The following is a 24,113-nucleotide window of genomic DNA, read 5'->3' as shown; positions in this document are numbered from 1 at the left end:
GGTGTCTCAGTCTTTCTTTTGAAAGCAGTTACATCTGTAAAGTCATTACATGCAGTGCCTCTTGACTCTGAATGCACTCGGGAGACCATATTGGCCTGAATGGGATATTCTTCCCTCCAATGCCATTCACGGGTCTTCCCGTTGAATTTTGTCCGGTTTGTTGGGATTGTTGCGGTTCATCCGAAATTTGAGTTGTTTCGTTTCCTTGTGTTCCCCACACTTCACTGCCCCTGCAGATCATCCCGTGTCTTTCCTCGCAAGCCCGGATCTTGGATTCAAGTGAATCGGCACGTGACAACGCGCAGCACTCGCGCCTGCCACAAGGGTGTGCGAGGGACCGTGCAACATACGAACAGGCTGCTCCCGCCTTCCTCACTCTCAAATGAACAATTCCCTGTGGATTTCATTGGTTTCTGCACAAACTCGAAACAGTCTTTCGGTTGTGAACCTGGCGGCCAATAAAGCCGCCAGGCATCGACGGCCAACTGCAGGGCAATCGAAAAAGCAAATGCCATCAAGATGCAGTCCAAAACCCTCCGCCAAGCAGAGAAAAGAGCGATCGAAGGGGCCAATGAGTCGCAAGACACCCTGCTGCTCGCGCATCACCTCATGCTCGATTTTGGTGTCGGCCTGGTGAGTGGCGTTCACAACCCCTCCACCTTGCCGTCAGCTTCCAAGGGATGTGGCCAATCTGACTTTCCGGGCACTGTTCAGCGGAGCAGCTCACCAACAGCAGGGGATATCATGTCCCTCCCTTCTCCCAATCGAAGCCGGCCACCAAGTGACAAAGCCAGCAGAAGTTGTAAGTGGATGATCAATCGATGGAAGTCGATTCTTCCAGCTGCTGACTCTGGCATCTTGGTTTAGCGCACGACGACCAATTCGCGGGTACAGAAGAGGTGAGTTTCGCACGGCCAAACCAAACCGGATTCAACCCCTGCTTCACCCAAGGGTTGCACTGACCAGCCTGACCAGACGCGGGGTACGCGTTTCGGGGACACCGAGGAAAGCCAACAGTCGTCAATCCCAGAAACTCAGGACATTGGCATTGTACGAGACGAACGACCACCGGATGGGCTAGATCAGGATGTGGCTGCTGGAGATGGTGTTGTGGGCGATTTGAATCTGCCAGACACTCTCCCCCTTTCGGCCGAAATTGATAGCTCCTCGCGGAGGAGGAGGAAGATGGAGTCGACTCAGGCATCCACGCAGTCAAATGCCGGTCGAAGCTATGACCAGTATTGCCGCCCTCTCTCGCCAGACCACACATCGCAAACCGCCGGACCTCCCAGGAGCAGCTCCCCCGGTTGCCGCGAGATCGACGATGATGGCATCGCGGACGGGCTCGACCTCCCCGATGGTGCGGCCACCACCAAGACCGTTCTCCCAGACCAGGACGATTCCGGCTTCGTGGACTTTGGTGATGTCGCCCGTTTTCGCCACGGAGCCTCTCAGAAGACGGTCCTATCTCCGACCCAGCACTTGCCGGAAACCCCTACTCCTCCTCAGAACCCCTTCCGCCATAGCCGATCCGAACTTCTCCCGACGTCGCAGATGTTCCGAGGCACACAGTTTTCGTCCCCGGTGAAACTTGCCAGCCCTACCTCATCCAGACCCTCGCCGGCTGATTTCCCCGGCAACTCGATATCTCCCAATCCGATCATCTCGTCTCCTCTCAAGGCGCGTGGTCTCCGCTCTTCACCCGCCGTGGCCATAACGTCAAGCCCAGTGGTTCTGCCGGGGACCACATCGCCAAGGCCGGATGACAGAGCGAGTAGTCCTGTTAATACCGCGTCAACCGAGAATCCCGTTGTTCCGGAATCCTCCCACGATAGGCCCGTCCGGAAGAGGTCATGCCCCGAGCCCATGACCTCCTATGAGCCAATGCACAAGTCTCAAGAACGGCGCTCAACTTCCGAAGTACGGACCGATCCCGTTAGTTCTGGGGATGAACAAGACTCGCATGACTCGATAACGAGGCGGAGAAAAGCAAAGCACAAAAAAGATGCAGCCTTGAGGCAGCTGACCGCTATCAGCTTCCCGCGCCCGCTCAAGTCCGATGACGTCGAGGTACCTTCAACGAGCCAGCGCAAACGGACGAGTCAAGCAGAGCCTTGTATCGCTAAGTGCTACGACCAAGGCCCGGTTCCTGATGACCCGGAAGGTTCAAGTGCCGTGAAGGAAGGCCAGGACCATCGTCCGCTGCCCGTTCAGCATCACCCCGTGGAGGATGAAGACTCAACACAGTCTGACGTGGAAGAGGAGCTTATTCCTACCGTGGGCCCGACGCCAAACGTACTACCTGAGCTTCCACGGCCGCCAGCGAAGTCGGCAACCAAAACCATTCCAAATACCGACTTGGAGACCATGTCTAGCGTAGACGCCATCCCGGAGACAAGCCAAACTAACAAGAACTCCAAGCCGCTCGCAGGGGTGGCTCCATCCATCGAATCCGCTCCTTTGGAGGCGAAATCCACGCCGAATTTTCAGTCTTCTCCTCCGGCGTTTAGCACGAGGTCCCGGAAAGGCAAAAGCTCGAGTGAATATCCACGAGCATCGAGCTCATCCTCAACGCTTAGCAACCTAGCATCGACCCCTCAGCTCCTGTCGAGCGATCGCCCCGGAACTGCCAGCACTGCACCTGCAAGCTCTCCGGCGGAATCTACTATCGTAGCGAGCTCCTCCCCCGCTGTTACCCAAACAAAGCGGCGTGACGCGCGCGGAAGGCTTTCGTCTCTCAAAACAGGCTCAACCGAGAGTCTTAGACAGTCGGCGAGGATGAGTCGGCGAGGTTCTAACTCGACCGATGAGCTTGCCCGATCTGTGCCCGGGACGCCTACCTTCGAGCAAAGTTTGCGGATTTCCCGGCTTTCAATGTCTAGGTCAACCTCCAGGTCAGGACGCGGCGCCATGAAACCCCCACCAACTCAACGTGGCCAAAGACCGTTTGAGAACATGGCCTTCGCAATCTCCTTCCAGTCGAGGAAGTCTGGCGAGAGCAATGACCAGTATCGCTCCCGGATGGACTTCTCAGCCATGGTCCAAAAACGAATCAAGCAGGCTGGTGGTAGAATTCTTGAGAATGGCTTCGACGAACTCTTCGAGGTTTTGCCCATGGGGACGCCATCTAGTAGCCCCACCTCGACATCAGGTGCGGAGGCGGAGATCAGTCTCACCCTCGAAGGCCGCACCACAGGGTTCACGGCGTTGATTGCGGACGGGCACTCGCGCAAGGTCAAATACATGCAGGCCCTAGCGCTCGGCTTGCCGTGTATCGCGGCCCGCTGGGTGACCGCCTGTCTCGAGAGGAACGAGCTGGTCGACTGGACGCCCTACCTCCTCTGCGCCGGCCAGTCGGCCTTCCTCGGCGATGCTATCCGATCCAGGACCCTCTCACCGTACCGTGCCTCGACGGCCAAGCTGGCCGGCGTCATTGACCAGCGCGAGAAACTGCTCGAGGGAAGCAGGATCCTCGCTGTCGTGAAGAAGGCGCTAGAGGGGAAGAAGATGGCTTACGTCTTCCTTGCGCGGGTGTTGGGCGCGTCGCTGACGCGGGTTTATAGTGTTGACGAGGCGAAGGCGGAGATGAGGGCCGCTGAGGACGCGGCGCAGCCCTTTGACTGGGTGTATGTGGATGGCAAGCCGGATGAGGAGGCCCTGTTTGCCACGGCCCCAATAGGGGGAAAGAAGAGAAAGCGGGCTTCCACGGCGAGCTTCGCTGCACAACCTCCCGTGAAGAGGGTGCGGACGCTGAGTGATGAGCTGGTCATCCAAAGCTTGATTTTGGGGCGGCTTATTGAAGAGGGGGAAATGGAGGGTTGAGTCTGGCCGTTTTTGAGGGTTTGGTATTATGAGCACGGGATATGGAGTTTGGGACTTTGGGCTTAGCGGTTACGATGTAGACGGACGGGCATCGCCATGTATGAGTAAAGTGACATGATAGGGAGGAATTTGGAGGGTTACGGAGACCGGCGGGCGTCTTGGAATAGTGCTTGTATTCATGGGCACGCATGCATTTATACCAGAACTCTGAACCGAGTCTGCCGGCTAATGAGATTCGTTTCAAGAGCCCACAACACAAAAATGCCAGAATCAGGTGCCCCCATGGCCAGCAATGCTTACGGTACCGGACGGACCGGCCCCCATATTCACGAACTGCGTGTCATGAGGCAGGAGATGAGTAAGACTTGATGTAGAAGTTGAGGCTGTGATACTACACAAAGTTCAACTGCCTGGTGAAATGATAGCTTTCGCAATAACTACCTTACCTATATATCCTAATTTCGAGTACTGGGTACATGGAATAAGCATGAAATAGAGGGATCCTTAGCAATATACTTGCGTTTCAATTTAGGGATACGTAATCCAATCCCCGCATTATAGATTTCTCAAAACACGAACAGGTGTACGGTTAAGCTTTTATATGTACGGAATGCGGGTTGGACGAAGAGCCGTCTTTGATGAGACCGAATAAACGCCCATGGGAAATAATGCATCCCATCGATACGTTGTAGTGCTTGCGAGCAGCACTCGTGTTACAGGCAACCAACAGGGCATCGCGAAGGCCGACGACAACAGTCAGACAAGACTGGTCCTTGAGCGGCTTCGGGGATCGGGCTATGTACCGTGCTAGGGGTAATTGTTGGTAGCGTTGACTTGCGTAGACCATCGAATTTCATATTGGAACCTTTAACAGGCGTCCCCCTTCTTTAAATCGGGTTTGAGGGTTAAGACATGTTGTTCTAAAATCCCTAAAGCTTCGCAAGAGCCATTATCACTACGCCTGGTATACGGCATTTATGACTTAAATTAGAAACGTGGAATACAGACAACAACAGCGCTCCGGCTGGGTCCTCCATGCCAAACCACACGACAGCGAGCCCAATGCTCCCGTCTCGGTAATATGTCCTTCCCCTTTCCGTCCCCCCACAGGAAAATGTATCCTCAAATGCAGTCTCCTAGCCCCGTTCCCTGTACCTATTCTTGGCAATTCAAGGTTCCGCAGCGATGTTGCCCATCTGTGCTGCTTCTTCAAGTACAAAAGGAAAACATAATGAGAGGCGAGCCTCGAAGCATTCGCTAAGCCCTTCCGGGGGCTGGCAGTGATGCCGCAGGTCAGTGTATCTGACCCGATTGAACTGTCAATGTGACTCGAATTGGAAGTGTTCCTCCTCGCCGATGTGGTGTACCACTCCAGGGCGGTCGGGTGTATTATGGTTATCTTGTAACCCGCACACGTTGCTCTGATACCTGGTGGCCAAGCGGTCCTCAACAGGACTGGTAAATCAGCAGCGGCTCGCCGACATTGGTGATTTCAGGGATGGTGCATTTCAGGTCGAACGCCTTGGAGAGCACAATCTTGAAGATCTGTAGATGGTCAGACATTATCCAGAAACACAATCTAATCGCGATCGGCATACCTTCTGGACGTTGATGCTGTGGCTGGTGCTGCTGAAGATCAATGCCGCGCGCATTGCCTTTGCGAAACGCCGAGCCTGCCACACCGTTAGCCAACCATGAAATTAGGGCGACCTTGGCCGTCCTCCCACAAGTCGTACCTGGTTCGAGATCTCCTCCTGCTCTTCGCGCGACAGGTTCACAAAGTGGTCGTACTTTGTCCCTACAAGCACGGGGATGGCGGTCTTGTTGAAGCCGCGCCCCTGACGATACCACTCTTTGATGCTGTTCAGGGTGCTCTTCCGTGTCAGGTCGAACATGAATAGGATCGCCACAGCATCGTTGCACACCAGCGGTAGCATGTTAACGAACTCGCGCTGGCCGCCCAAATCCCAGATGCTGAAGGTGATCTCGGTGTTCCGGATGCTGATTGTCTTCTCCATGAAGTTCACACCCAGAGTCTGGATGTAGTCCTCGTCCCAGCTCCCCTCGACGTATTTGACCATCAGACTTGTCTTGCCAATCTGAGCATCGCCCACCATGCCGACCTTGATCACGACGTGGTTTCGCCCGGGGGTCTGCGACGACTCGGCCTGCGCTCCATTGCTGCCCGCCCTTGACACCTGATCTGCTCCGTAGGCTGCGCCCTGCCCGGAAAGGCCGGATGGGGGCCGGGATATCGCAGGGGCGGAAATCGGCGGGGTTGCGTACCGGGCGGTCGGCTCGCTGTCTGTGTTGTCGGTCGGGTAGGGGGACCGTGGTGAGTTGCTCACGCTGTGGTCGAGGGGCTGTAATTGAACGAGGTGCTGCTGCTGCTCGTGGAAGCCGTTGTGGTCGTGGATATTATGGTCTGGTAATGCTTGGTGGGTGACGCCCTCGACGCCGCTAAGAGTATCGTCGTGCGGATCGGTCGGCAAACCGATCGGGGACTGAATCGGGGCCGGGGCGAAAGCCGGATCGGGGGCCACAACATAGGCCGCCGGGCTTATGGCCTGCTCCTGCTCCATGGTGTCCACACTGGGGTGAAACTGGGCTGGAGCGCCCGTTGCGAAGTTTGAGGAATCCAGGGTGAAGGTTGAACGGGGCGCCGTGGGATAGGAGAGGCGAGAGTCGGCGCGGTGGGCTGTGCCTCGAAATGCGCCGGGATAGAGTGTAGAGGAGGGGAGCTTCGGATGACCTTCGACTGATGTGGAGGACGAGGGAGGTTGTTCCTGGGCGGTGTGATTGTTGGGCTAACCAGATAACGACCTCGTGGAAGCTGGTGGAGGGGTGATGCCAGCTGAGTCCTGCTCGTTTCCGAATAAGCGTAATATGCGATCGGAGTGGGGAGCTGGGTCGGGTTGATGGGCCTCCTCCTATCCAGGTACTTCCTGGCCTCTCCCGTCTGTGTCTCTGTTTGTCTCTCCCGCCAGTTGCTGGATCGCTCTACCACCTAGTCCAGGTAGGACTACGAGACACTCAGTGCGCCCTGGGGGGCCTTTCAGATGTGGGGATGGCCTTCGGGAAATAAAATGCTAGAAATTGGGCCCTGGGACGAGTTGTGGTGTTTTGAAGTGGGAAATTGTAGAGAGCAGGCGGGAGGGAGGGAACCTGATCGAAACCGCTGCACGGGCAGTCAGTGGGTAGCCTGAACCCACAGTATCCCACACTGCCTGGAGTTGGCGCCACAACAGGGGACGGAATAGGGAGGGATGACATTCATAAAGTGTCTTAGATGCAAACCAAACCTCGACCGTACATAGTAGGAACGAAACGAAAGTCACTCGGTAATTTTTTAGCGATATGTTTTTGGTTTACTCCATCTATTCGATTTGGTTTGCTTTGCTCGGTTTGTTTTATTTGTTTCCCTGTGAGTCCGACTTTTTTGGCGAGAAGGCCGACTGCGGCAGCCACAACCTAGACGCTGCTGGGCGGAAACCGCTCCAAGCGTTTGCATTAATTGAATGCAGCACACACCACCCGACGCGCTTTCATGCAGGACGCGACGCGAGTTGATCAACGTTCCAGAAGGCAAGAGAGAAACAATGCAGCCCCGCTTGGATAATTTTAGGAGAAAGAGTATGGTGGGGGATATGGGAGGACAGACGTGGTCGGCCGAAAAGAAAACAAACCACTGTTGGGGGGTGCTGTGTCAGGTAAACAAATGAAGCCAAAAAGAGAAATATGTTTCTCTGGGTGCTTGCAGCCGCGATGACTGGAGCAGCCTATTGCACGCCTTGCTTTTTGAGATTGCCCTCTCCGCGGCCGTGTCCAATCTTTCCGTGAGCGCGGGGTCGTCCCCCCTCGAAGGAAGTTGTTGACATCGGGTTGGCCACCAGGTTGATCGGGGCCCAGAACCAAGCAGCCGAGAATCCCATTATGTAAGCTCGGCAGCTCGGCCCCCTGCTCGAGCTGTGAGTGGTTGGCAGCTGGGTCTGGCCGGCGATTGCCGGCTCTGCGATTCGGTGCGCCAACCCCAATCGGCGTCATACGATTTATCTCCTGCGAAATCGCCAGAACCTGCGTCAAGCGCATTCGCAGCTCTCAGCCTCTCAACAACCACCCCATATCTTCCGCAATGGCTTCAATTACCCGGTGCTTGAGGGCCGCCCGGCCCGCGGCTTTCTCTGCCGTTGCTAGAGCCTCCGTCTCTCGCACTATCGGCGTCCGCGCCTTTTCCGTGACGGCTGCGAGTGAGAGGCCCTAGATAAACCATTGATGCAACACTGCTAACCTCAACCCCGCCCCGACTTTAGATGCGATAAAAAGGTACACCAAGGAGCACGAGTGGATCGACATCTCGGCAGACAAGAAAACGGGTGTCCTGGGCATTAGCGAATACGCCGCTAAGCAGCTGGGCGATATCGTATACGTCGAGCTGCCGGAAGAGGGCAAGGAGGTGGCCGCCGGTGATGCCGTTGGTGCCGTCGAGTCCGTCAAGAGTGCAGCCGACATCAACGCCCCAGTTTCGTGCAAGATCACCCAAGTCAACCTGTTGTTGGAGGAGAAGCCGGGCACCATCAACCAGGTCGCCGAGGACGACTCGCACGGCGGCGGTTGGATCGCCAAGGTCCAACTCACTGAGGAGGGCCTCAAGGACTTTGAGAAGATGATGGACGTCACCGCGTACGAAGAGTTCACTGCCGAGGAAGGGGACCACTAAGGCGTTTCGGTACGGAGTAGTGTGGGCTATTGGGGGCATCCCGGAGGAGGATGGGCTAGGGAAGCCATAGGAGCATCATTTTTTTTTCGGACAGTTCAACCTGATAGATGCAGGGGCCTAAAAGGATTTGTACCATAACGGCCGTTGGGACAATTGGTGTTTGGTTTCACACATCTGAATTCGAACAGGCGTTCAACAGGGAGCGAGACAGACCCGCGACGCAGTCTCGGAAAGGAGCTTTCAACGGCTGGGTATATGAGCAAATTACGACCCGGGAGCTAGCAAGCAAAGAGATAATGAAACATGGAAAGCGAGCACAATTTATTCGCCAATATAGTACACATCTACTTTTATGCGCCACCAACCTTTACCGCATCCCCGGAATCCCGCCCCTTGTTGATGTCGTCTAGTATCTGCTGTGCTCCCATCCCGGCCAGCTCTTGCGCCAGCTCCTTGCCCATAGCCTCTGCTTGCTCCAGACTGGTAACTTCTTGTACCTTCTCGCCATCCACAGCCCGGCTTCCATCCAGGCTCACCACCACCGCCCGTAGCTGCAGCTTCTTCTTCTTCTCGCCAGCCTCCTCCTCTTCCACCCACGCCGTCTCCACCCCAATCGGCACGCTGCACCCTCCCTCCAACGTCCTCATGACGCTCCGCTCCGCAAAGCACGCGATCATGGTGGACGTGTGCTCCACGGCCTTCAACAGCTCCTTCATCTGCTCGTCATCCTCCCGCACCTCCAACCCCAGCGCACCCTGGCCAACGGCATGGAGCAGGCCACCCCCTTCCGTGGTCGAGTCCAGGTACTGCGCAATCCTCGCCCCGAGATCCAGCCTCAACAACCCCGCGGCCGCAAGGATGATGGCATCGAACCCGTCCTCATCGCACTTCCTCAACCGCGTCTCGATGTTCCCCCGCACATCCCGGAACACCAGCCCCGGATAGCGCCTCTTCAGCTGCGCGGCGCGGCGCACACTACTCGTACCCACAACCGCGCCCTCAGGAAGATCCACCAGCTTCTTATACCTTCCCGTCTCCGCGCGGGCCTTGCTAAAAATAACCACGTCGCGGGGGTCCTCGCGGGCGAGGACGCAGCGCAGGACACACCCTTCGGGAAGCGAGGTGGGCATGTCCTTGAGGGAGTGGACGATGACGTCGACCTCGCGGGCGACCAGCTTGGCCTCGAGCTCCGACGTCCACAGGCCCTTGCCCATCTCGGGCAGGGGCGTCGTCTTGTCGCGGTCGCCCATCGTCGCCATCGCGTGCACCTCGAAGGTGACGTGCGGGTGCGCGCTCTGCAGCGCCGCGATCACCAGCTCCGTCTGCCGCAGCGCCAGCGCCGACCGCCGCGTGCCGATCTTGATGGTGGGGGCGGTGGCGGCCATCTTTTTTTTTTTGGTTTGGTCGGCGGATGGATGGGGGTGGTGGGGGGGGGGGGCGAGGTGGGTTGTGTTGGGGGGTTGTGTTCGGCCGGGATTGGAGATGTACCCGTGAAGAACGGTGAAGCTGGCAGAAATCCGTGGTTGATTTAGGTGGTTTCTTGAAGTTGAAATCACGATGGGTTCGGGAATGGGGAAGGTACCGGATCACCGCGGGGCAGACTTTTATTTCAGGGTCGAGGCGGAACGCGGGGGCGGGGTATAACGTTTGGTCCGCAGGGACCTGTTTACCAAATACGTTCCTGCAGCGAACATCCTAGGGATGGAAGGAGCGGATATACCATAAACTCTCAGGGGTTATTAGGCCCGATAATACGGCTTATGATCTGGAAATCGGAAAAGCCATCGCTTCCGAAGTGTACATACCTATAATGCTCGACGCAAACGGCGATGGACATCGGTTTGGTCCTCTACCCTCCACTTGCAAAGTACACAGTATCAAATATCAAAAAGCCCGCCAAGATCACCGATGGTTTTCTTTTCAAGGGACTTCGACTAAGCGACCAAGGGAGAAAGAGTAACCTGTTGACCAATCTGATACATTAACGGCAATCGCTTGAAATATCAACTAAATAAATTGTTTGCCGTGTTCTTTTCCCCCCTTTCCAGGAAATACTCTGATTCCCTCACGGTTTTGGCCTTCTTACTTCTCTGTGGGATCAACCCGTTGCGAAGGTTGCTTGTCAGTTAGCTTTTGGGCTTGCTGTAAGTGAAGTTAGTATCTCCATGAGACCACGCTGGCTAAAATCGCCAACTCACACTTTCCGGAGAGTCGTCCATCTGGGTTTGCGTGCTTTGTGCGGAAGCCGGGCTCGACGAGGCCGCCTCCCCCTCAGACTCGCTGCTGCTGCTGCTCGCGCTGTCCAGGATGGGGCTAACCGTCTTTTGAATACCCTCTTGAGCCTCCTCAATTTTGGCCTTCGCCACCGATGTGACATTGGCCGCGGACTGGGATACTTTCTCATGGACAGGCTCTTTCTCATGGGCAGGCTCTAAACGTTTCACATATGGTTCTCCATGCCTGGGCTGGGCAGTGCCACCGCTGTTCCGAAGATACAGAAGACCTGGAATCGTGACTGCCACGGCTGCAATCTGCCTGGAAAACGGCCAGATCAGATGTTGTTAGCTTTGATCACAGTAGCCAACCCCTGGAAACAACAAAACACTATCGCGCGCGCAGCCGTTATGAGCTTACCACGGCGTGTCCGGAGATTTCCCAACTCGCTCTTGAAGGCTTGCGTAGCCTCGCCGGCCAACTGGACGTGCCAGCTGCGAGGAGGGGACAAAGTGGTGGCGACTCGCAAACCGAAGACTCGGGCGGATCACCGAAGCTGAATTTCTCATCATGCTTGCAGTTTTCGACGAACCTTCAATTTGGGTCGAGGGCTCTAATCTCCAGAGAGGATGCGGGCGATAATATCAGAATTAAACGATGTTTGGAGGGTAGGTTGACTGAACAAAACGGAACAACGTAATGGAACTGGGTTGGAGACGGATGAGCGGTACGACGAATGGTGACGTAGTTGCCGTAGACGTGGGGTGCGTGGTAGAGGAACAGGCGGAGGGCCAAAGCTCTCATCGAGTCAACCCAAGTATCTCCAGCGCCCGAGACGGCTATTTAAGGACATCATAATATCATCATCTAAACGCAGGTGAGATTGCCGAAGCTAGGTCCTTTTAAAAGTTCTGGGAGTAAGAGCGAAGAAAAAACATCTAATAGAATAAAAAGCGTCACAAAGGCGAGTGACCACAATGGAAACGACCATCAACGGAATCAAGGCTTCGGAGCCACGAGGAAGAGACGACTTGGTTGAATGGGAATTGCAACAAGGCTGGCTGGACACTGCTGTTTAATCCTTCACAGGTTATTTTTGTTTTACCAACAAAAGTTGGGCCGTTTTGGTCCGTACCTTAGTTATTGTTCAAAGGTTCAAATTTTTTAATGTTCAAGTTAAGGTACCTGAGTTCATACCGTGACTACCACAGTCTGTGAATGGCTGGATACGGAGTTGGAATTACACGGGAGGAGCGTTCGATTGCTGATTGGTGTCGTTCAGCATTCGGCCCCACCTTAGCTTTCCGCTGATCGTTATGGAGGCTGCCCCGCCAAACGACTGACACAACGACGGAAGCTGCCTGATCGCTTGGTGGGGGAAATCAACATTTGCCAACCCATCTTCAACGGCCGTTAAGGCGAGAAATATTTCTGACCAAATAACTGCCGGGAACCTTCACAAAGGTCCGCTCCTCTACCCCCGAACCTTCTAAGCCTTTTCTAAATCCCCAACTTTGAGACTCGACAGCTTGGCATCGCGGTGTTCCCCGTTGGTATGTTACTACTTCCCGGGTGAATCGCATTCGCATAGCGCTGACTCGATAGGTTCACGGAATATCCATCGTGGTGAGACTGCGTCTCTAGACACTAGACTGTCGCCCAGCTGAGAGATCCTCGCCGACACCCCGCATCGGTCACGATGGCGTCCACCATCCCGTCGAACCCGACCCCGCAAACGGTCAGCCAGCTGCTCTCCAAGATCACTGATGCCGACCCCGACTTCCGGTTTATGGCCCTCAACGACCTGCTCACGGTATTCAATATTGCGAAACAAGACTTTTTGAACCATGACTACAACACAGCAGCGAGGACGGTCGACCATGTTGTCCGCGCCTTGGACGACCAGAATGGCGAGGTTCAGAATCAGGCGATAAAATGGTAAGGGGCGGCTACGACTTCCCAGGATAATATTGGCGGCGGCAGCGGCTAACAGAGTCGCGCAGCTTAGGCCCGTTGGTTAAGAAGGTCACTCCGCAACTGGTCGCGCCAATGATGGAGAAGCTCTGCAGTTTGAAGCTGAAGAACTCCGTCGACAACTCGATCCCATCCATGGCGATTCGAGCCGTCGTGGAAGCCCTCCCTCGCCCGGTATCCGGCGTAGCCCCATCAAAAGAGGTCAATGAGGCATATACCAGCCTTAGCAGGGTGCTTATACCGCGTTTTCTCGGCCGCGCGAGCTCTACTGGCAAGGCCGCCCCCGGCTTGCTCGATCCCGAGGATCCGAATTCCGATTCCGTCGATGTTCTTATTGAGATGGTCCGGTGCTTCGGTCCCATGCTTCAGTCATTCGAGATTGAAGCTCTCCACAATGCCGTTGTCACAATCCTAGAGAAAGATAAGGGTACCTCGGTTGTCAAGAAGAGGGCAGTTGTTGCCATCTCGATGCTCGCCCACTATCTTCCCGACGACCTCTTGGCTACCTTCATCCAACGTATCACCGGGGTCCTGGGCCAGCCCCAACTGAGCGATTCTACCCGCCGGCTTTACATCACTGTCACCGGCTCCATGGCTCGGTCCATTCCTTACCGATTTGGTCTCCATCTTTCCGATTTGGTACCTCCCGTTCTTCGCGTGCTAAGCGAGGAGGAACTTCAGGCACAGCTCGACGAGATTAGTGAGGGCGAGGAGGCGACCCTCGAGTTCAACGAGGTGCGAGAGGCCGCCCTCGTCGCCTTGGAGGCTTTCTTATCCTCGTGCCCGACTCAAATGCGTATGTTTACGAACGAAGCTATCGACGCCTGTCTCCGATATCTGAAATTTGACCCCAACTATGCGGTTGACGAGGACGAAGAAATGGAAGACGACGAGGAGGAGGAAGAAGACGAGTTCGAGGAGGATGATGAGTTCGAGGCCGCAGGAGGCTTCGATGACGACGACGACTCCAGCTGGAAGGTCCGGCGATGCGCAGCAAAGGGATTACACACAATCATTTCTACCAGGAGCAGCGGAGACCTTCTTGATAGTGGCGTGCTCTACGGCACAGTTGCCCCAGCCCTCGTCAGGAGGTTCGGCGAGCGCGAGGAGAACGTGCGCCTCGAAGTTTTGTCGGGTATGTCGCTGCTTGTCCGAAAGACGGGAGAGGGCGTGCTCCCTTCATTTTCCGTCGACGGTGCTCAGAGCGAATACTTAAACCAGCCACCCGCCAGCCGAAAGCGGAGGCGCCAGAGCAGTGCGGGCGGTCCCTCCTCGTTTGCTCTCTCTCTGGCTCCAGCAGACCTCTCGGGTACTGGCCTTACTTCTCCTACCATGGAAAATGTCCCGGCAACAGGCCCGCGTGCCGACTTGGCCAGCCTCACACCATCCATTGTTAAATCGTTGACGAAGCTGCTTAAGGGGAAGCTTATCCCGACAAAGCAAGCCTGCATCAAGCTACTCGACGACATGGTATGCGTGCAAAAGGGTGGCCTTGAATCATACTTCGGCGAGGTCATCGGCCCTGTCATTGAAGCGATCAAACCGTCGAGCGCTGCGTCAACGACTGCGTCTATGTCGTCCGCTGGTGGCGGCGCATCAGCAACTGCAACTACGTTGAGAATTGCGGCACTTCGCTTGACGAGTGATATCTCCAAGAATCACTCTTCAGCTGTGTTGCAACCCCACCTTTCCAAGATTGTTGCTGGCGTGGTCGCTGTTGCTCATGATCGCTTCTACAAGATATCTGGCGAGGCTATTCAGACCGCCGAGGAGATGATCAAGGCAATCACCCCTCCTCGCTCTCGCATGACTGCTCAAAAGTTTCAAGGCGAACTCCAGAAACTCTACGATGTCGTCATCGGCCGCGCAACGGCCACTGATGCTGATGCAGAGGTCCGACAGAAGGCGATCCATGCTCTCGGTACACTCTTGGCTCGGACAACGGGAGCGGAGGGATCATCGCTTCTCCCAGACGACAAGCGCAAGGCAGCTCTCGCCTGCCTCCTGGAGAGACTCAAGAACGAAACAACTAGGCTGGCTGCTGTGCGCGCCATCGATACTGCTGCTGCAATGTCGGCGGATGCCGTCCAGTTTGAACCGCAGTGGACCCGCCAGGTCATCGTCGAGCTGACATCTCAGTTGCGGAAGTCGAATCGCGCGTTGAGAGGGTCAAGCGTCATGGCGCTGAAGCACCTCGTCTTGTCACCCGCCACTAAAGGCACGCTGGATGAGGAAACTGTGCGGAACGTCGTGGATGCGTTGATCCCCGTTATCAACGTCAACGATGCGCAGCTGCTCGGCCCTGGCCTTCTTGCACTTGCCCGCCTTACGCAGGAGATGTCGGGTATCGTCATAAACCCACAACTCATCGGCGCCCTATGCATGTTGCTCCAGACAAATGTTGTCGGTACGGTTCTCGATTCTTTGTTGGTTCTGGTCACCCAGGCTGGGCAGATGGGGCAGGGCAAGCCCTTGATGGCGGCGTTTCTGAAGGATGTTGGCGTTGGGGGTGATCCCTCCGTCGTTGGCAAGGTGATTGGAACGCTCCTTGTTGCCAGCGGTGATTCAGCCGGAGTCACTCTGGACAGCTTCGTTCGGGAGATAGGCAACGGAGGAGACCAGGCAAGGAGCAGCCTCGCACTGGCTGTCATTGGCGAGGCTGGACTGCGCCTCGGCAGCAGGTTCCCAATCCCGCCGACATTATTCTTGGAGCAATTTACCAATGAGTACGACAAGGTGTCGCTCGCGGCAGCTGTTGCCCTTGGTAGAGCTGGAGCTGGTAACGTCTCGGTTTACCTGCCCGTTATCCTGCAATCGATGAAACAGAGGGGCGGTACGCAATACCTGCTCTTGCAGTCGATCAAGGAGATCCTCCAGCAGGTTGCCCTCTCTTCCACTGAGATTGGCCAATATTCCACCTCGATCTGGGAGCAAATACTTGCTGCTAGCGATACTGAGGACAACAAGGCAGTGTGCGCTGAATGCGTCGGACGCATGGCCATCATTGACCCGAAGACGTATATGCCTAAGCTAGAGGTGAGCAATCCCCGTTTATATTTGCATCGTCACCGTTTTGCTGACCTCCCAATAGTCCTTGTTCAAACATGAATCAGTGGTCCTGAGGGCCATCGCTGTCCAGGCTCTCCGATACACTCTCCCAGACGACAACGAATCGTTTGATGCGTTCCTCAAAAACTCCCTTGTCGATATGCTTAAGACTTCTCTTGGCGACACCGAGATGGAGATTCGTCGCCATGCCATGTCCACGCTGACCTCAGCGGCACACAACAAGCCTGAGTTGATCCTGACGCACCTCAACCAGCTGATGCCGTTCGTTATGAACGAAACGGTGATCAAGCCGGAGCTCATCCGTGAGGTGCAAATGGGTCCCTTCAAGCACATCATCGACGACGGCTTGGAAGTGCGAAAGGTATGTGACTCGTGGCGCTGGTGTTTCTCATCTCTTGCTAACATATTGTAACACTAGGCGGCGTACGAAACTCTCTACGCTCTCGTCGAGACTGCCTTCTCTCGCGTCAGCATCATTGAACTCTATGACCGGATTGTCGCCGGTCTTACCGACGACAACGACATCCGCGCACTCTGTAACCTCATGGTGTCGAAGCTCGTCCATCTTGACGCCGACGAGACGGTCCGCCGGCTCGACTCGATCGCTGTCGGCTTCCGGAAGACGCTGTCTCACAAGCTCAAGGACAACGCGGTCAAGCAGGAGATCGAGAGGCAAGACGAGGCCAATAAGGCGGTCCTGCGTCTTACGCTCCTTCTGGGAGACAAGCTCAACAAGACTGCGCTCAACACGAGCGGTGCCCAAGCTGCGAGCGGTGCGACCGGGTCAAATCAGGTCTGGACCAGCTATTGGGAGTGGGTCAACAGGGACTTTGCGGGCCAGCTCAAGGTCATCCGGGACGAGAGTCGGGCTGCCAATCCCGCCGATGACTGAGGGATACTTCAGGCGGGCTGGCGCTGCCACAATGGTTCCGAGTTCGGATTCGGAACACATTCCCAAGCATGTGGTATTGAGAGGATGAATGGGGCTATTAGTTGGCTTACTCGAGATTCGCCACGGTTCACGCTATATGATGAGAAACTGTGAGGGTTGCGGTTAGTTCAGCAGTCACGAAATAGGCGTTTTGGTTGGATGCGACGAACGAAGGCCTTCATCGATGAAGTTATGAATTGATAGCGTATCTGTAAGCTCGGCGTCTTCATGAACAGTGATGATTATGATATTATGCATTATATGTCCTGGTGGTTCATTTTCCCTTATCCACAACATAAACAACCGAAAAGCGACCCTTCCACACACCCCCCTTCCTACCATATCATTTACACGACGGTTTCTTTTGGATACTTGCGCGCGAACATGCCCAGCGCCTTCATGGGGAAGGTGAACTTGTAGTTGGGGTACGAGATCATGCAGCTCTTGTTGAAGACGCCCTCGATGGCCTCCTGCAGCCACTCGCCGTTGGGCTGCTGCCGCTCCATGAGCAGCTTGATGCCCTTCTCGATGGCCGCCTTGTCCGGGTACTCGGCCTTCATCAGCCCGATCAGCGCCCAGGCCGTCATGACCACCTGGGAGCCCGAGGGGTGCTCGACGTATTCGCCGGTTTCGCAGGCCTGGTTTTGGGGGGGTTAGTTAAACCGAGTCTATCTTAGGGAACGATGGAAGGTCAGGCCGGGGGGGGAAGGGGGGCTTACCTTGTAGTGCTCGGACCAGCCGCCGTCCTCGCGCTGCTTGGAGATGAGGAAGTCGCAGCCGCGCTTGGCGTGGGTGCTGTTGGCGTAGGTCTCGCCGATGCTGGCGAGGCTCTCGAGGGCGAACATGGTGGCGTAGGTGAAGCAGATGCCCCAGCTGCCGTACCAGCCGCCGTGCGGCCGCTGGTTGGTCTTGATCCAGGCGACGGCGCGCTCGACGAAGCGCTCGACCTCGGCCGCGCGGTACGCCGGCCAGTGCTTGTGGAACAGCGACAGCGCCGTCACGACCGCCGTCGTGCACTCCGGGTACTCGTACTCGACCATGATCCGCCCGAACACCTCGGCCGCGTTGAGCATCTCCATCCAGGACCCGGCGCGCGGCGGCTCGTAGGACGAGCAGCTGCCGTTGGGGTTCTGGTAGGTCAGGAGGGTGTCGATGGCGTCGAAGATGCGCTGGTCGTCGATGAGGGTGGGGAAGCCGGGGGTCTTTTGGAGAATGATGACGGATTTGAGGGCTTCCGACACACAATCGCTTACGGCGTAGCCCTGGTCTTTGTTGCTGAATGCCCAGGCGCCCTTACGCTGCTGGCGGTAGCACTTGTCTTGGTCCTTGACGTTTTCACGGATTTGCTGGTCGTCGAGGAACTCGAGCGCTTTCAGCAGCATGGGCCGCCACCGCGGGTCCTCTGTCAGCCCTGCGTCCATGACGGCCTGGATGGCGAATGCAGTGTCCCAGCATTGCACTCCGTTGGTGCCGTTGGCGAGGAGGCCTTCGTCCTTGACCCAGAGAAACTCATCGGATCTTTCCTTGTGTCTCCGCACAGCATAACTATCCGGCCCGTCACGCGCGTAGAGGCAGACAAGGTTCATGGGGCCGGATACCGTGGCCAGGTCCAAGCAGTCCGTGTTGTCGTTCTCCATCTCGATCAGCTTCATAGCCCAGTCTTCGGCCTTTTTGACGATGGGTTTCACTCTAAGGACGGGTGTCCAGACATTGGCAAGAATCCAGTTGAGCATATTCAGCAGCCAGGTTTTGGGGTGATAGTTGTCCCTCGGGTGGATGGTGTTGCGGTGTGCTGCCCAGTCGATCTTGTCCCAGTCCTCTACGAACAGCTCCTTGCGGAGAGAGCGGATTGTGTCGGTTTCTTCGGCCTGCCATCTCTTTGACCATAAGTAGCTCATAGGCAAGTAGACCTGGCGAATGTGAATCCACCACCGCCACGGGGCAAAGGGAACCCAGTCGGGCAACAGCCACAACTCGGGCGGTACGGGATTGACAATGTCCCAATGCGCAATTCCCAAAACGGCCAGCCACCACTTGGCCCAGTGCGGAGCATGGGTTGCTCCCCCGAGCTTGTGTAGTGTGGCGCGGGCTTTCACCATTTTGGGGTGGTCGGCGTCCACCCCGACCAAGCGCAGCACGGTGTAGTTGAGCGACGTTCCGAACACAGAGGTTTCGCCCTCAATGTGCAGGCCCCAGCCGCCATCCTCGGGATGCGCGCGGGCGAACAGGTAGTTCTTGATTTCGGTGGCGTAGTACCAGGGAATCGGCGTTTTCGTCACGTACCACGAGATGACGATGCAGGGCAGGAGAAACATGGGGCCGCCATACTCGCAACCCCAGTGACCGGCGGGGAGCTGGAGTTTTTCGAAGAAATCGAGGCCGTTTCGGACAGTGTCGAGGGGGTTCTTGGGCTTCGGAAGGTCGGGAAGGTCCTGGCGAGGACGAGTGTTAGTGACCATCTATCGACACACAACAGAAGGCTGTATCCCGCACTCACCATGGGCAGACCAAGGAAGTACTTGTCGGCAGTGGTTTGTGGCCAATCCTTTGCCTCCTGCTCGTCCTCCAGATAGCGCCATGTGTGTCTACCCTGATCATCCCGCATACGCCATCGCGAGTAGTCGGTCCTCTCCTCGAGTTCCGGTCGTTGTTTCTTCGTCGCGTGGTCGACGTCACTGGCGTTGCTGAATCGCTTCCGAGTCGAACCCTTCTCTAGAAACGGCTCCGCGTCGGCCGCTGCCACGTTAGTCTTTCGCCTCGCCATTTTTGGTCTCTTCGTCGTTGAGGTGTTTGAACTGTGACCGCAACTCGAAGGGGGCGTCTGGCACTTTTCGTCGTGTTGCTTCTCTCTTTGCCTTCGCATTCGCCAATTAGCTTCGACGCTTCGGGGTAGATCGGCCCACTTCATCTCCCTGTCACATGCAGACCAGCCAATCCCTGCCGGCTGGCGCGGCCCCGCAACCCGCGCAATCCGAAAACTGGGCCGCGCGCCATGAAGGAGCTCTCAAGATCTCGATCGGAAGGAACGACTCTGATGAAAAGATGAAAAATATTTGATGTATGCGGGGGGATTGCCGCCCTCAGTCTTGCCTCACTATAAAATTCCTTGTTTGCTTTTTCGCAGATCGCATCTGCGCCGCGGATTACGCGCCCTGGCGGTTTGATTTGTCTGGTCATTTTTGTCACTTTCCGAATACGGAAATATGTTTTCATTTTCAGGGGCCCAACAGCACGGCAGCATGAACATGACGCAGACCTCTGACGCCCCTGCCAGACACCATCCCTCACTCTCACCAGAGATCGGCTCACGGGCGGTGCAAATTCCCCTCGGTACTCAGACGCCCGCCATCTCCCAAATAGAAGCCTTATTAGAATCAATCGTGGATGCAGTCTGCACTGGCAACGAGCTCGTGATTCCTTATCAAAGCATTCGATCTCCCAATCATGGGGCCAACTCACAGCCGAGACATGGCGAAAGCCGCCCGCTTGACGTCGTAAAATTTCCAGGGCGGACAGTCCAGGAGGCAAAGAGGTTTGGTACGAGCGACGAAGGGAGGCAGACCCTGGTCGTGTTGAGCTTACATTTCGTGTGCCATGCTAGAAGCTCTCTTCCGTATCATTGAGATGTCACACGAAGCGCTCCTCTCTGGAAACTTGATTACGAAAAGGTGAGACTTGCCGTTCGTTTCTTTGACAAGTTGGCCAGAACCGTGACGGTATCTAGAAACATTTACTACCAGAACCCCGACCTGTTTCGGTCGCAGAGCGTGGTGGACGACATGGTGGATAACCTCGCCTTTACTCTGGGAGTTGGCCGCGAGGATTTGAGCATCGTAAGACCCTCGCATCCGCCCCGGGCACTCCACTGTCAACGTATTATTGAATACCTTAGGTTGCTGCAGCGAAGGGCCTGATCTCTGGGCCCATTGACCTCATCCTTCGCGACGGTTCCACCCACAGCTGCGATATCGCGGGTGACACGGTATGTGTTGGGATATAATAATGTTAATTCCCATAATTAACCGCTATAGGGGTCCCTGTTGCCGTCGATCAGTTCCATACAGAAGATTAACTTTCGCGCGACGCGATGGGTCTTGGTCATTGAGAAAGAGGTATAATCACCCCCCGAAAAATGCAGCCTGCTTCGCGGCTTTGCGACTAACGGCATAAGGCGACATTCCGGACGTTGGCTGCTTCCCAGTATTCCACCACTTCTCGGGCGGGACATGGAATCCTTATAACGGTATGGGGAGGCACACCTGCTAAGCCTTGTCCATCACGATGAACAGGACTGTGCTAATTCGTAAATGTGTATGTTTTACATAGGCGAAGGGATTCCCAGATCTAACCACAAGACGTTTCCTATCCGTCTTGAGTACACTCCGGCCCGAGCTGGAGTTGTTTGTCCTGGTTGACTTTGACCCTCACGGGGTTGCCATAATGCGGACATACCGATATGGGAGCCGGCGCTTGGATCACGAGGAGAATGCCACAGCGCCGAAGCTTCGATGGCTGGGCATCATCAGCGACGACATCTTCAACGAGGCCGCGCACGTTCAAGGAACTAGCGACATCGGTCACAGCCAGGCTAGCCAGGGAACGGCCAGCCAAGTGTCCGTGGCCGATTCTTTTGACGGTGAGATCATACTAACCTGCATGTATGGACTTTGGTTGGCTGAGCTGCTGTCTAGGATCGCAGAGTGAGAGGCCAACAAAAAGGGCGAGGACTAACAAGCTGCAAAGACGGGGGCCGAGCGAATCGATTCTTCCTCTCACCCGGCACGACAGGCGGAAAGCCGTTGAAGTAATGAAGGAGGTGTCTGGCGCAGAAAGCATGAGCGATGATGGGGCGGAGCAGATGCGTGAGCTGCAGCGGATGTTGATGCTCAACATCAAGGCTGAGATACAGGCGGTCGACAACTATGGGGACATTTCGGAGTGGCTGGATGGGAAGCTGAGCAAACATGTAGTTTAATATATTCCGGGGTGATCTCGGCTCTCTCTACGTTTCGAGATGACACTAGTGCTACTCGTTCTTGCTCGGGGCCAGGTGTTAGACATTGTTGGAATGTCCGCCCCATGATGCTGGGTGAGACAACCGCGTTATATATAGCCTGCGTGCTCGAGGAAAGGAAAGCTTTCTTACCTAGGTAGGTATGTGAAGGGTCAGGGAGTGGCATTGAGTGTCCCGTTTTGTTGATGCAAGAAGAGTATGATCAATGTTTGTCAGTATTATTCTTACACGTATGCTCATATATGGTAATCATGGAACCTATGATGTTCCTCGCTTCAAGTTGACGAGAATACACAGCAGGCAAGAAAGGCGAGCGGGAGTGAGTAGGGCAATTAGTTATTATAGTACTAAAGATGGGTTCAAGGCCACCCCCTTTTGTTCTAGATACATGAATATATTACTTCTCCGGCGCTAATTTCCATTACCATCCATCCGTGGGACATTATTTCTCCCGTTCTATTGAATTCAAATTCTGCCATGCCTCAGCGGCCCGTGAAATTGCCGGGTGTATTGGTATGCTTTTTGGTTCAAGGGATCTGCGAGCGCGCCCCGTCACGGAGCGCCAGGACACGGCGGTGTGACGACGGTCCCAGGACACGTCCTCAACGTAGTCGCCTTGCAGGTCGTAAAGGAGGGCTCCACGGTCTTGGATCTCGGTGAACGTCTGCTCGGCCTGGGTGCGCAAAGCGTCTCTGGCGGCCCGAAATTGTTGGATACGAGCCTCATCGCCGAGCATCTTCAACAGATAGAGACCCTTGTCGGCTTCTTCAGCGTAACTAGAGAGTTCGCCTTGCTCACACGGATGCGAGACGAAGTTGCGTAAATCCTTGAACTTTAAAAGGGCGGGTTTAAGTTCTGGGGCGAGTGACCACCCTATGGTCGAGTATTCGAACTCGGTCTGTGAGGCCCGGATAAAGAGTGGTGAAGCTTTTGATAGTCGCCTGTGGAACTCGGGATGATGGATCCGCGTATACTCCCAGAGAGCTTCCCTTCCAAGCCTGAACGCGGTCTGGGTGTACTCCAGAGCCGCCATCTCGTCGAAGCAGAACTGGAGATGATCAAATTTATGATCCCGCATCCAGTTATGCTTCCTTTCTTCTCCCTGACATACCGCCCACCAAACCCTCGGGCCATAATAAATGACGGCCGGGTGCTGGAAGGGAAGGGCTGGCTCACTGAGCGGTGGCGGCTCGGGTGACTCGGGTGAGTCGGGTGAGTCGGGGGGCTCGGGACTCATGACGGGATCGATTGTCCCAGACCCGGGGGACTCTTGGAGTTTATAGAGTTTCCCATCGCCGTCGTGCTTATAACACCACCTTTCGCCGTGTATCGTCACGATTCTACCCCCGTGCTGTTGAGATGTTTCGCCGGTGAGCTCTGTCCCCCCCCGCCGTGCTTCGGACGCCATCGTGGACCTCGTGTACGATGGGGTCTTAGGAGAGGCAACGGGGATAGAGGTGCTCGAAGCGTTGTCAGCAGCAACGGGAGTGATCGGGCGGCGAGGATTGCTGCCTACAGAAAGACCTTTAAGCCGAGAAAGGCTAGCTATCTGTCTAGCTTGCCTAGCATTTGCCTTTTCCAGTCGTTTTACCTCCCGCTGTAGCCGCACTATCTGGCTGGTAGTCGTGCCCACAAGCTTCATGGTGAATCTGGGAGCGGGATCTTGAGGGGCACAAACTGTCGGTGGCGGTAGGGGAGAAGAGTAGAGAAGGACCAAAAGAGAAGAGTACCTAGAGAGGGGCTTGGGGGGAGGGGGCGGTAGAAAAGGACTGAACTGGCTTTCGTCCGACCTCGTGAAAAATGGAGCGTGGCAAACATTCTGGGTCAGAATGCCCGCATAGATTCCATCTGTAAAAGAATGTGCATAGTGACGCGTGCTATTTACTGGGTATAAGGTAAGGACTGTCAACCGGACGAAAGATCCGAGCAAGGAAGCGTAGGGGGATGCGGATGGTATGATGACACGAGCACTGGGTATCACATGGGCGAGGTTAGAGTGTTTATGGAAATGAATCTGGTGCTACCAGTGATTGGTTGCGTGGATGTAGGAAAGCCTAGAGGTTTATAATGTTGAGAATAACATGTACGTATCGATGTAATTAGATTGGAACCTATACAAAGATTGCATGCTTCGCACTTAATAGACTAAACAGCAAGTAGGGTAATTAGTTAACCCGGGTGCTGCTAAGTGTAGGTAGTGATCTATCTATTTAAGAGAATAATAAGACGCTGGAAAGACTAAATCAATAATTATAAGCTCATACCTCACATATTCGATGTCTGTTAGAACCCCCTTCAAGCCAGGATACAAAGCATCGCGTATATCCCACACTCGTTTCCAACGATCCTTGTCCCGGAGCCTCATAAGCAGG

General features: G+C 55.4%; 10 protein-coding genes across 10 annotated transcripts; 5 read left to right on the top strand and 5 right to left on the bottom strand.

Moving 5' to 3' along the window:
- The first annotated feature begins 246 nt into the window (after positions 1–246).
- Positions 247–4,115, top strand: B0H64DRAFT_392184 (uncharacterized protein). The gene is made up of 4 exons (XM_062803530.1): positions 247–633; positions 715–802; positions 868–899; positions 976–4,115. Exons 1-4 carry the CDS (start codon positions 520–522, stop codon positions 3,820–3,822), a joined length of 3,081 nt encoding a protein of 1,026 aa, XP_062660965.1. The 5' UTR covers positions 247–519; the 3' UTR covers positions 3,823–4,115.
- Positions 4,116–5,175: 1,060 nt separating this feature from the next.
- B0H64DRAFT_124351 (P-loop containing nucleoside triphosphate hydrolase protein) lies at positions 5,176–6,629 on the bottom strand. Its single transcript, XM_062798014.1, has 3 exons — positions 5,559–6,629; positions 5,421–5,495; positions 5,176–5,367 (listed from the first exon to the last, which is right to left on the bottom strand). Exons 1-3 carry the CDS (start codon positions 6,402–6,404, stop codon positions 5,269–5,271), a joined length of 1,020 nt encoding a protein of 339 aa, XP_062660964.1. The 5' UTR covers positions 6,405–6,629; the 3' UTR covers positions 5,176–5,268.
- A 530-nt stretch (positions 6,630–7,159) lies between these two features.
- Positions 7,160–7,546, top strand: B0H64DRAFT_392182 (uncharacterized protein). Its single transcript, XM_062803529.1, has one exon. The coding sequence runs from the start codon at positions 7,180–7,182 to the stop codon at positions 7,390–7,392; it is 213 nt and encodes a 70-aa protein (XP_062660963.1). The 5' UTR covers positions 7,160–7,179; the 3' UTR covers positions 7,393–7,546.
- Positions 7,547–7,859: 313 nt separating this feature from the next.
- On the top strand, positions 7,860–8,860 carry B0H64DRAFT_392181 (glycine cleavage H-protein-domain-containing protein). The gene is made up of 2 exons (XM_062803528.1): positions 7,860–8,069; positions 8,133–8,860. Exons 1-2 carry the CDS (start codon positions 7,955–7,957, stop codon positions 8,537–8,539), a joined length of 522 nt encoding a protein of 173 aa, XP_062660962.1. The 5' UTR covers positions 7,860–7,954; the 3' UTR covers positions 8,540–8,860.
- Positions 8,861–9,968, bottom strand: B0H64DRAFT_392179 (porphobilinogen deaminase, dipyromethane cofactor binding domain-containing protein). Its single transcript, XM_062803527.1, has one exon. The coding sequence runs from the start codon at positions 9,922–9,924 to the stop codon at positions 8,890–8,892; it is 1,035 nt and encodes a 344-aa protein (XP_062660961.1). The 5' UTR covers positions 9,925–9,968; the 3' UTR covers positions 8,861–8,889.
- Positions 9,969–10,560: 592 nt separating this feature from the next.
- B0H64DRAFT_124280 (uncharacterized protein) lies at positions 10,561–11,558 on the bottom strand. The gene is made up of 3 exons (XM_062798013.1): positions 11,174–11,558; positions 10,738–11,074; positions 10,561–10,681 (listed from the first exon to the last, which is right to left on the bottom strand). The coding sequence occupies exons 1-3, from the start codon at positions 11,323–11,325 to the stop codon at positions 10,622–10,624; spliced, it is 549 nt and encodes a 182-aa protein (XP_062660960.1). The 5' UTR covers positions 11,326–11,558; the 3' UTR covers positions 10,561–10,621.
- A 540-nt stretch (positions 11,559–12,098) lies between these two features.
- On the top strand, positions 12,099–16,962 carry B0H64DRAFT_339244 (armadillo-type protein). Its single transcript, XM_062801197.1, has 5 exons — positions 12,099–12,306; positions 12,359–12,691; positions 12,757–15,763; positions 15,819–16,157; positions 16,215–16,962. Exons 2-5 carry the CDS (start codon positions 12,453–12,455, stop codon positions 16,686–16,688), a joined length of 4,059 nt encoding a protein of 1,352 aa, XP_062660959.1. The 5' UTR covers positions 12,099–12,306; positions 12,359–12,452; the 3' UTR covers positions 16,689–16,962.
- Positions 16,963–19,581, bottom strand: B0H64DRAFT_473551 (terpenoid cyclases/protein prenyltransferase alpha-alpha toroid). Its single transcript, XM_062808004.1, has 3 exons — positions 19,225–19,581; positions 17,447–19,159; positions 16,963–17,365 (listed from the first exon to the last, which is right to left on the bottom strand). Exons 1-3 carry the CDS (start codon positions 19,489–19,491, stop codon positions 17,075–17,077), a joined length of 2,271 nt encoding a protein of 756 aa, XP_062660958.1. The 5' UTR covers positions 19,492–19,581; the 3' UTR covers positions 16,963–17,074.
- Positions 19,582–19,794: 213 nt separating this feature from the next.
- B0H64DRAFT_473550 (Spo11/DNA topoisomerase VI subunit A) lies at positions 19,795–21,724 on the top strand. Its single transcript, XM_062808003.1, has 8 exons — positions 19,795–20,264; positions 20,329–20,395; positions 20,452–20,560; positions 20,620–20,709; positions 20,759–20,839; positions 20,899–20,970; positions 21,054–21,363; positions 21,419–21,724. Exons 1-8 carry the CDS (start codon positions 19,931–19,933, stop codon positions 21,700–21,702), a joined length of 1,347 nt encoding a protein of 448 aa, XP_062660957.1. The 5' UTR covers positions 19,795–19,930; the 3' UTR covers positions 21,703–21,724.
- A 459-nt stretch (positions 21,725–22,183) lies between these two features.
- B0H64DRAFT_440906 (uncharacterized protein) lies at positions 22,184–22,978 on the bottom strand (the record flags this gene model as incomplete). The annotated part of the gene is made up of 2 exons (XM_062806521.1): positions 22,184–22,789; positions 22,853–22,978. The coding sequence occupies 2 exons, from the start codon at positions 22,976–22,978 to the stop codon at positions 22,184–22,186; spliced, it is 732 nt and encodes a 243-aa protein (XP_062660956.1).
- Positions 22,979–24,113: the final 1,135 nt, after the last annotated feature.

The sequence above is a fragment of the Chaetomium fimeti genome, assembly GCF_033439085.1.
Source record: "Chaetomium fimeti strain CBS 168.71 chromosome Unknown B0H64scaffold_3, whole genome shotgun sequence".
Taxonomy (NCBI): Eukaryota; Fungi; Ascomycota; class Sordariomycetes; order Sordariales; family Chaetomiaceae; genus Chaetomium; species Chaetomium fimeti.
Note: the sequence above shows the minus strand (reverse complement) of the source record. Positions and strands in the feature narration are given on the sequence as shown.

Bases quoted from the DNA above. Each gene is read 5' to 3' on its own strand.
- B0H64DRAFT_473550 (XM_062808003.1), top strand. From the start codon at position 19,931: ATGTTTTCATTTTCAGGGGCCCAACAGCACGGCAGCATGAACATGACG. The intron at 20,710-20,758 runs GTATGTGTTGGG...TAACCGCTATAG, and splicing joins GCGATATCGCGGGTGACACG to GGGTCCCTGTTGCCGTCGAT. The intron at 21,364-21,418 runs GTGAGATCATAC...GCTGCTGTCTAG, and splicing joins CGTGGCCGATTCTTTTGACG to GATCGCAGAGTGAGAGGCCA.
- B0H64DRAFT_339244 (XM_062801197.1), top strand. From the start codon at position 12,453: ATGGCGTCCACCATCCCGTCGAACCCGACCCCGCAAACGGTCAGCCAG. The intron at 12,692-12,756 runs GTAAGGGGCGGC...AGAGTCGCGCAG, and splicing joins CAGAATCAGGCGATAAAATG to CTTAGGCCCGTTGGTTAAGA. The intron at 16,158-16,214 runs GTATGTGACTCG...TTGTAACACTAG, and splicing joins ACGGCTTGGAAGTGCGAAAG to GCGGCGTACGAAACTCTCTA.
- B0H64DRAFT_473551 (XM_062808004.1), bottom strand. From the start codon at position 19,491: ATGGCGAGGCGAAAGACTAACGTGGCAGCGGCCGACGCGGAGCCGTTT. The intron at 19,160-19,224 runs GTGAGTGCGGGA...CGTCCTCGCCAG, and splicing joins ACTTCCTTGGTCTGCCCATG to GACCTTCCCGACCTTCCGAA. The intron at 17,366-17,446 runs GTAAGCCCCCCT...CCCCAAAACCAG, and splicing joins GCTGGTCCGAGCACTACAAG to GCCTGCGAAACCGGCGAATA.
- B0H64DRAFT_392184 (XM_062803530.1), top strand. From the start codon at position 520: ATGCAGTCCAAAACCCTCCGCCAAGCAGAGAAAAGAGCGATCGAAGGG. The intron at 634-714 runs GTGAGTGGCGTT...GGCACTGTTCAG, and splicing joins TCGATTTTGGTGTCGGCCTG to CGGAGCAGCTCACCAACAGC. The intron at 803-867 runs GTAAGTGGATGA...ATCTTGGTTTAG, and splicing joins TGACAAAGCCAGCAGAAGTT to CGCACGACGACCAATTCGCG.
- B0H64DRAFT_392179 (XM_062803527.1), bottom strand. From the start codon at position 9,924: ATGGCCGCCACCGCCCCCACCATCAAGATCGGCACGCGGCGGTCGGCG.
- B0H64DRAFT_392182 (XM_062803529.1), top strand. From the start codon at position 7,180: ATGTTTTTGGTTTACTCCATCTATTCGATTTGGTTTGCTTTGCTCGGT.
- B0H64DRAFT_124351 (XM_062798014.1), bottom strand. From the start codon at position 6,404: ATGGAGCAGGAGCAGGCCATAAGCCCGGCGGCCTATGTTGTGGCCCCC. The intron at 5,496-5,558 runs GTACGACTTGTG...ACGGTGTGGCAG, and splicing joins AGGAGGAGATCTCGAACCAG to GCTCGGCGTTTCGCAAAGGC. The intron at 5,368-5,420 runs GTATGCCGATCG...GACCATCTACAG, and splicing joins ACAGCATCAACGTCCAGAAG to ATCTTCAAGATTGTGCTCTC.
- B0H64DRAFT_392181 (XM_062803528.1), top strand. From the start codon at position 7,955: ATGGCTTCAATTACCCGGTGCTTGAGGGCCGCCCGGCCCGCGGCTTTC. The intron at 8,070-8,132 runs GTGAGAGGCCCT...CCCCGACTTTAG, and splicing joins CTTTTCCGTGACGGCTGCGA to ATGCGATAAAAAGGTACACC.
- B0H64DRAFT_124280 (XM_062798013.1), bottom strand. From the start codon at position 11,325: ATGATGAGAAATTCAGCTTCGGTGATCCGCCCGAGTCTTCGGTTTGCG. The intron at 11,075-11,173 runs GTAAGCTCATAA...GCCGTTTTCCAG, and splicing joins AAATCTCCGGACACGCCGTG to GCAGATTGCAGCCGTGGCAG. The intron at 10,682-10,737 runs GTGAGTTGGCGA...CTTCACTTACAG, and splicing joins TGGACGACTCTCCGGAAAGT to CAAGCCCAAAAGCTAACTGA.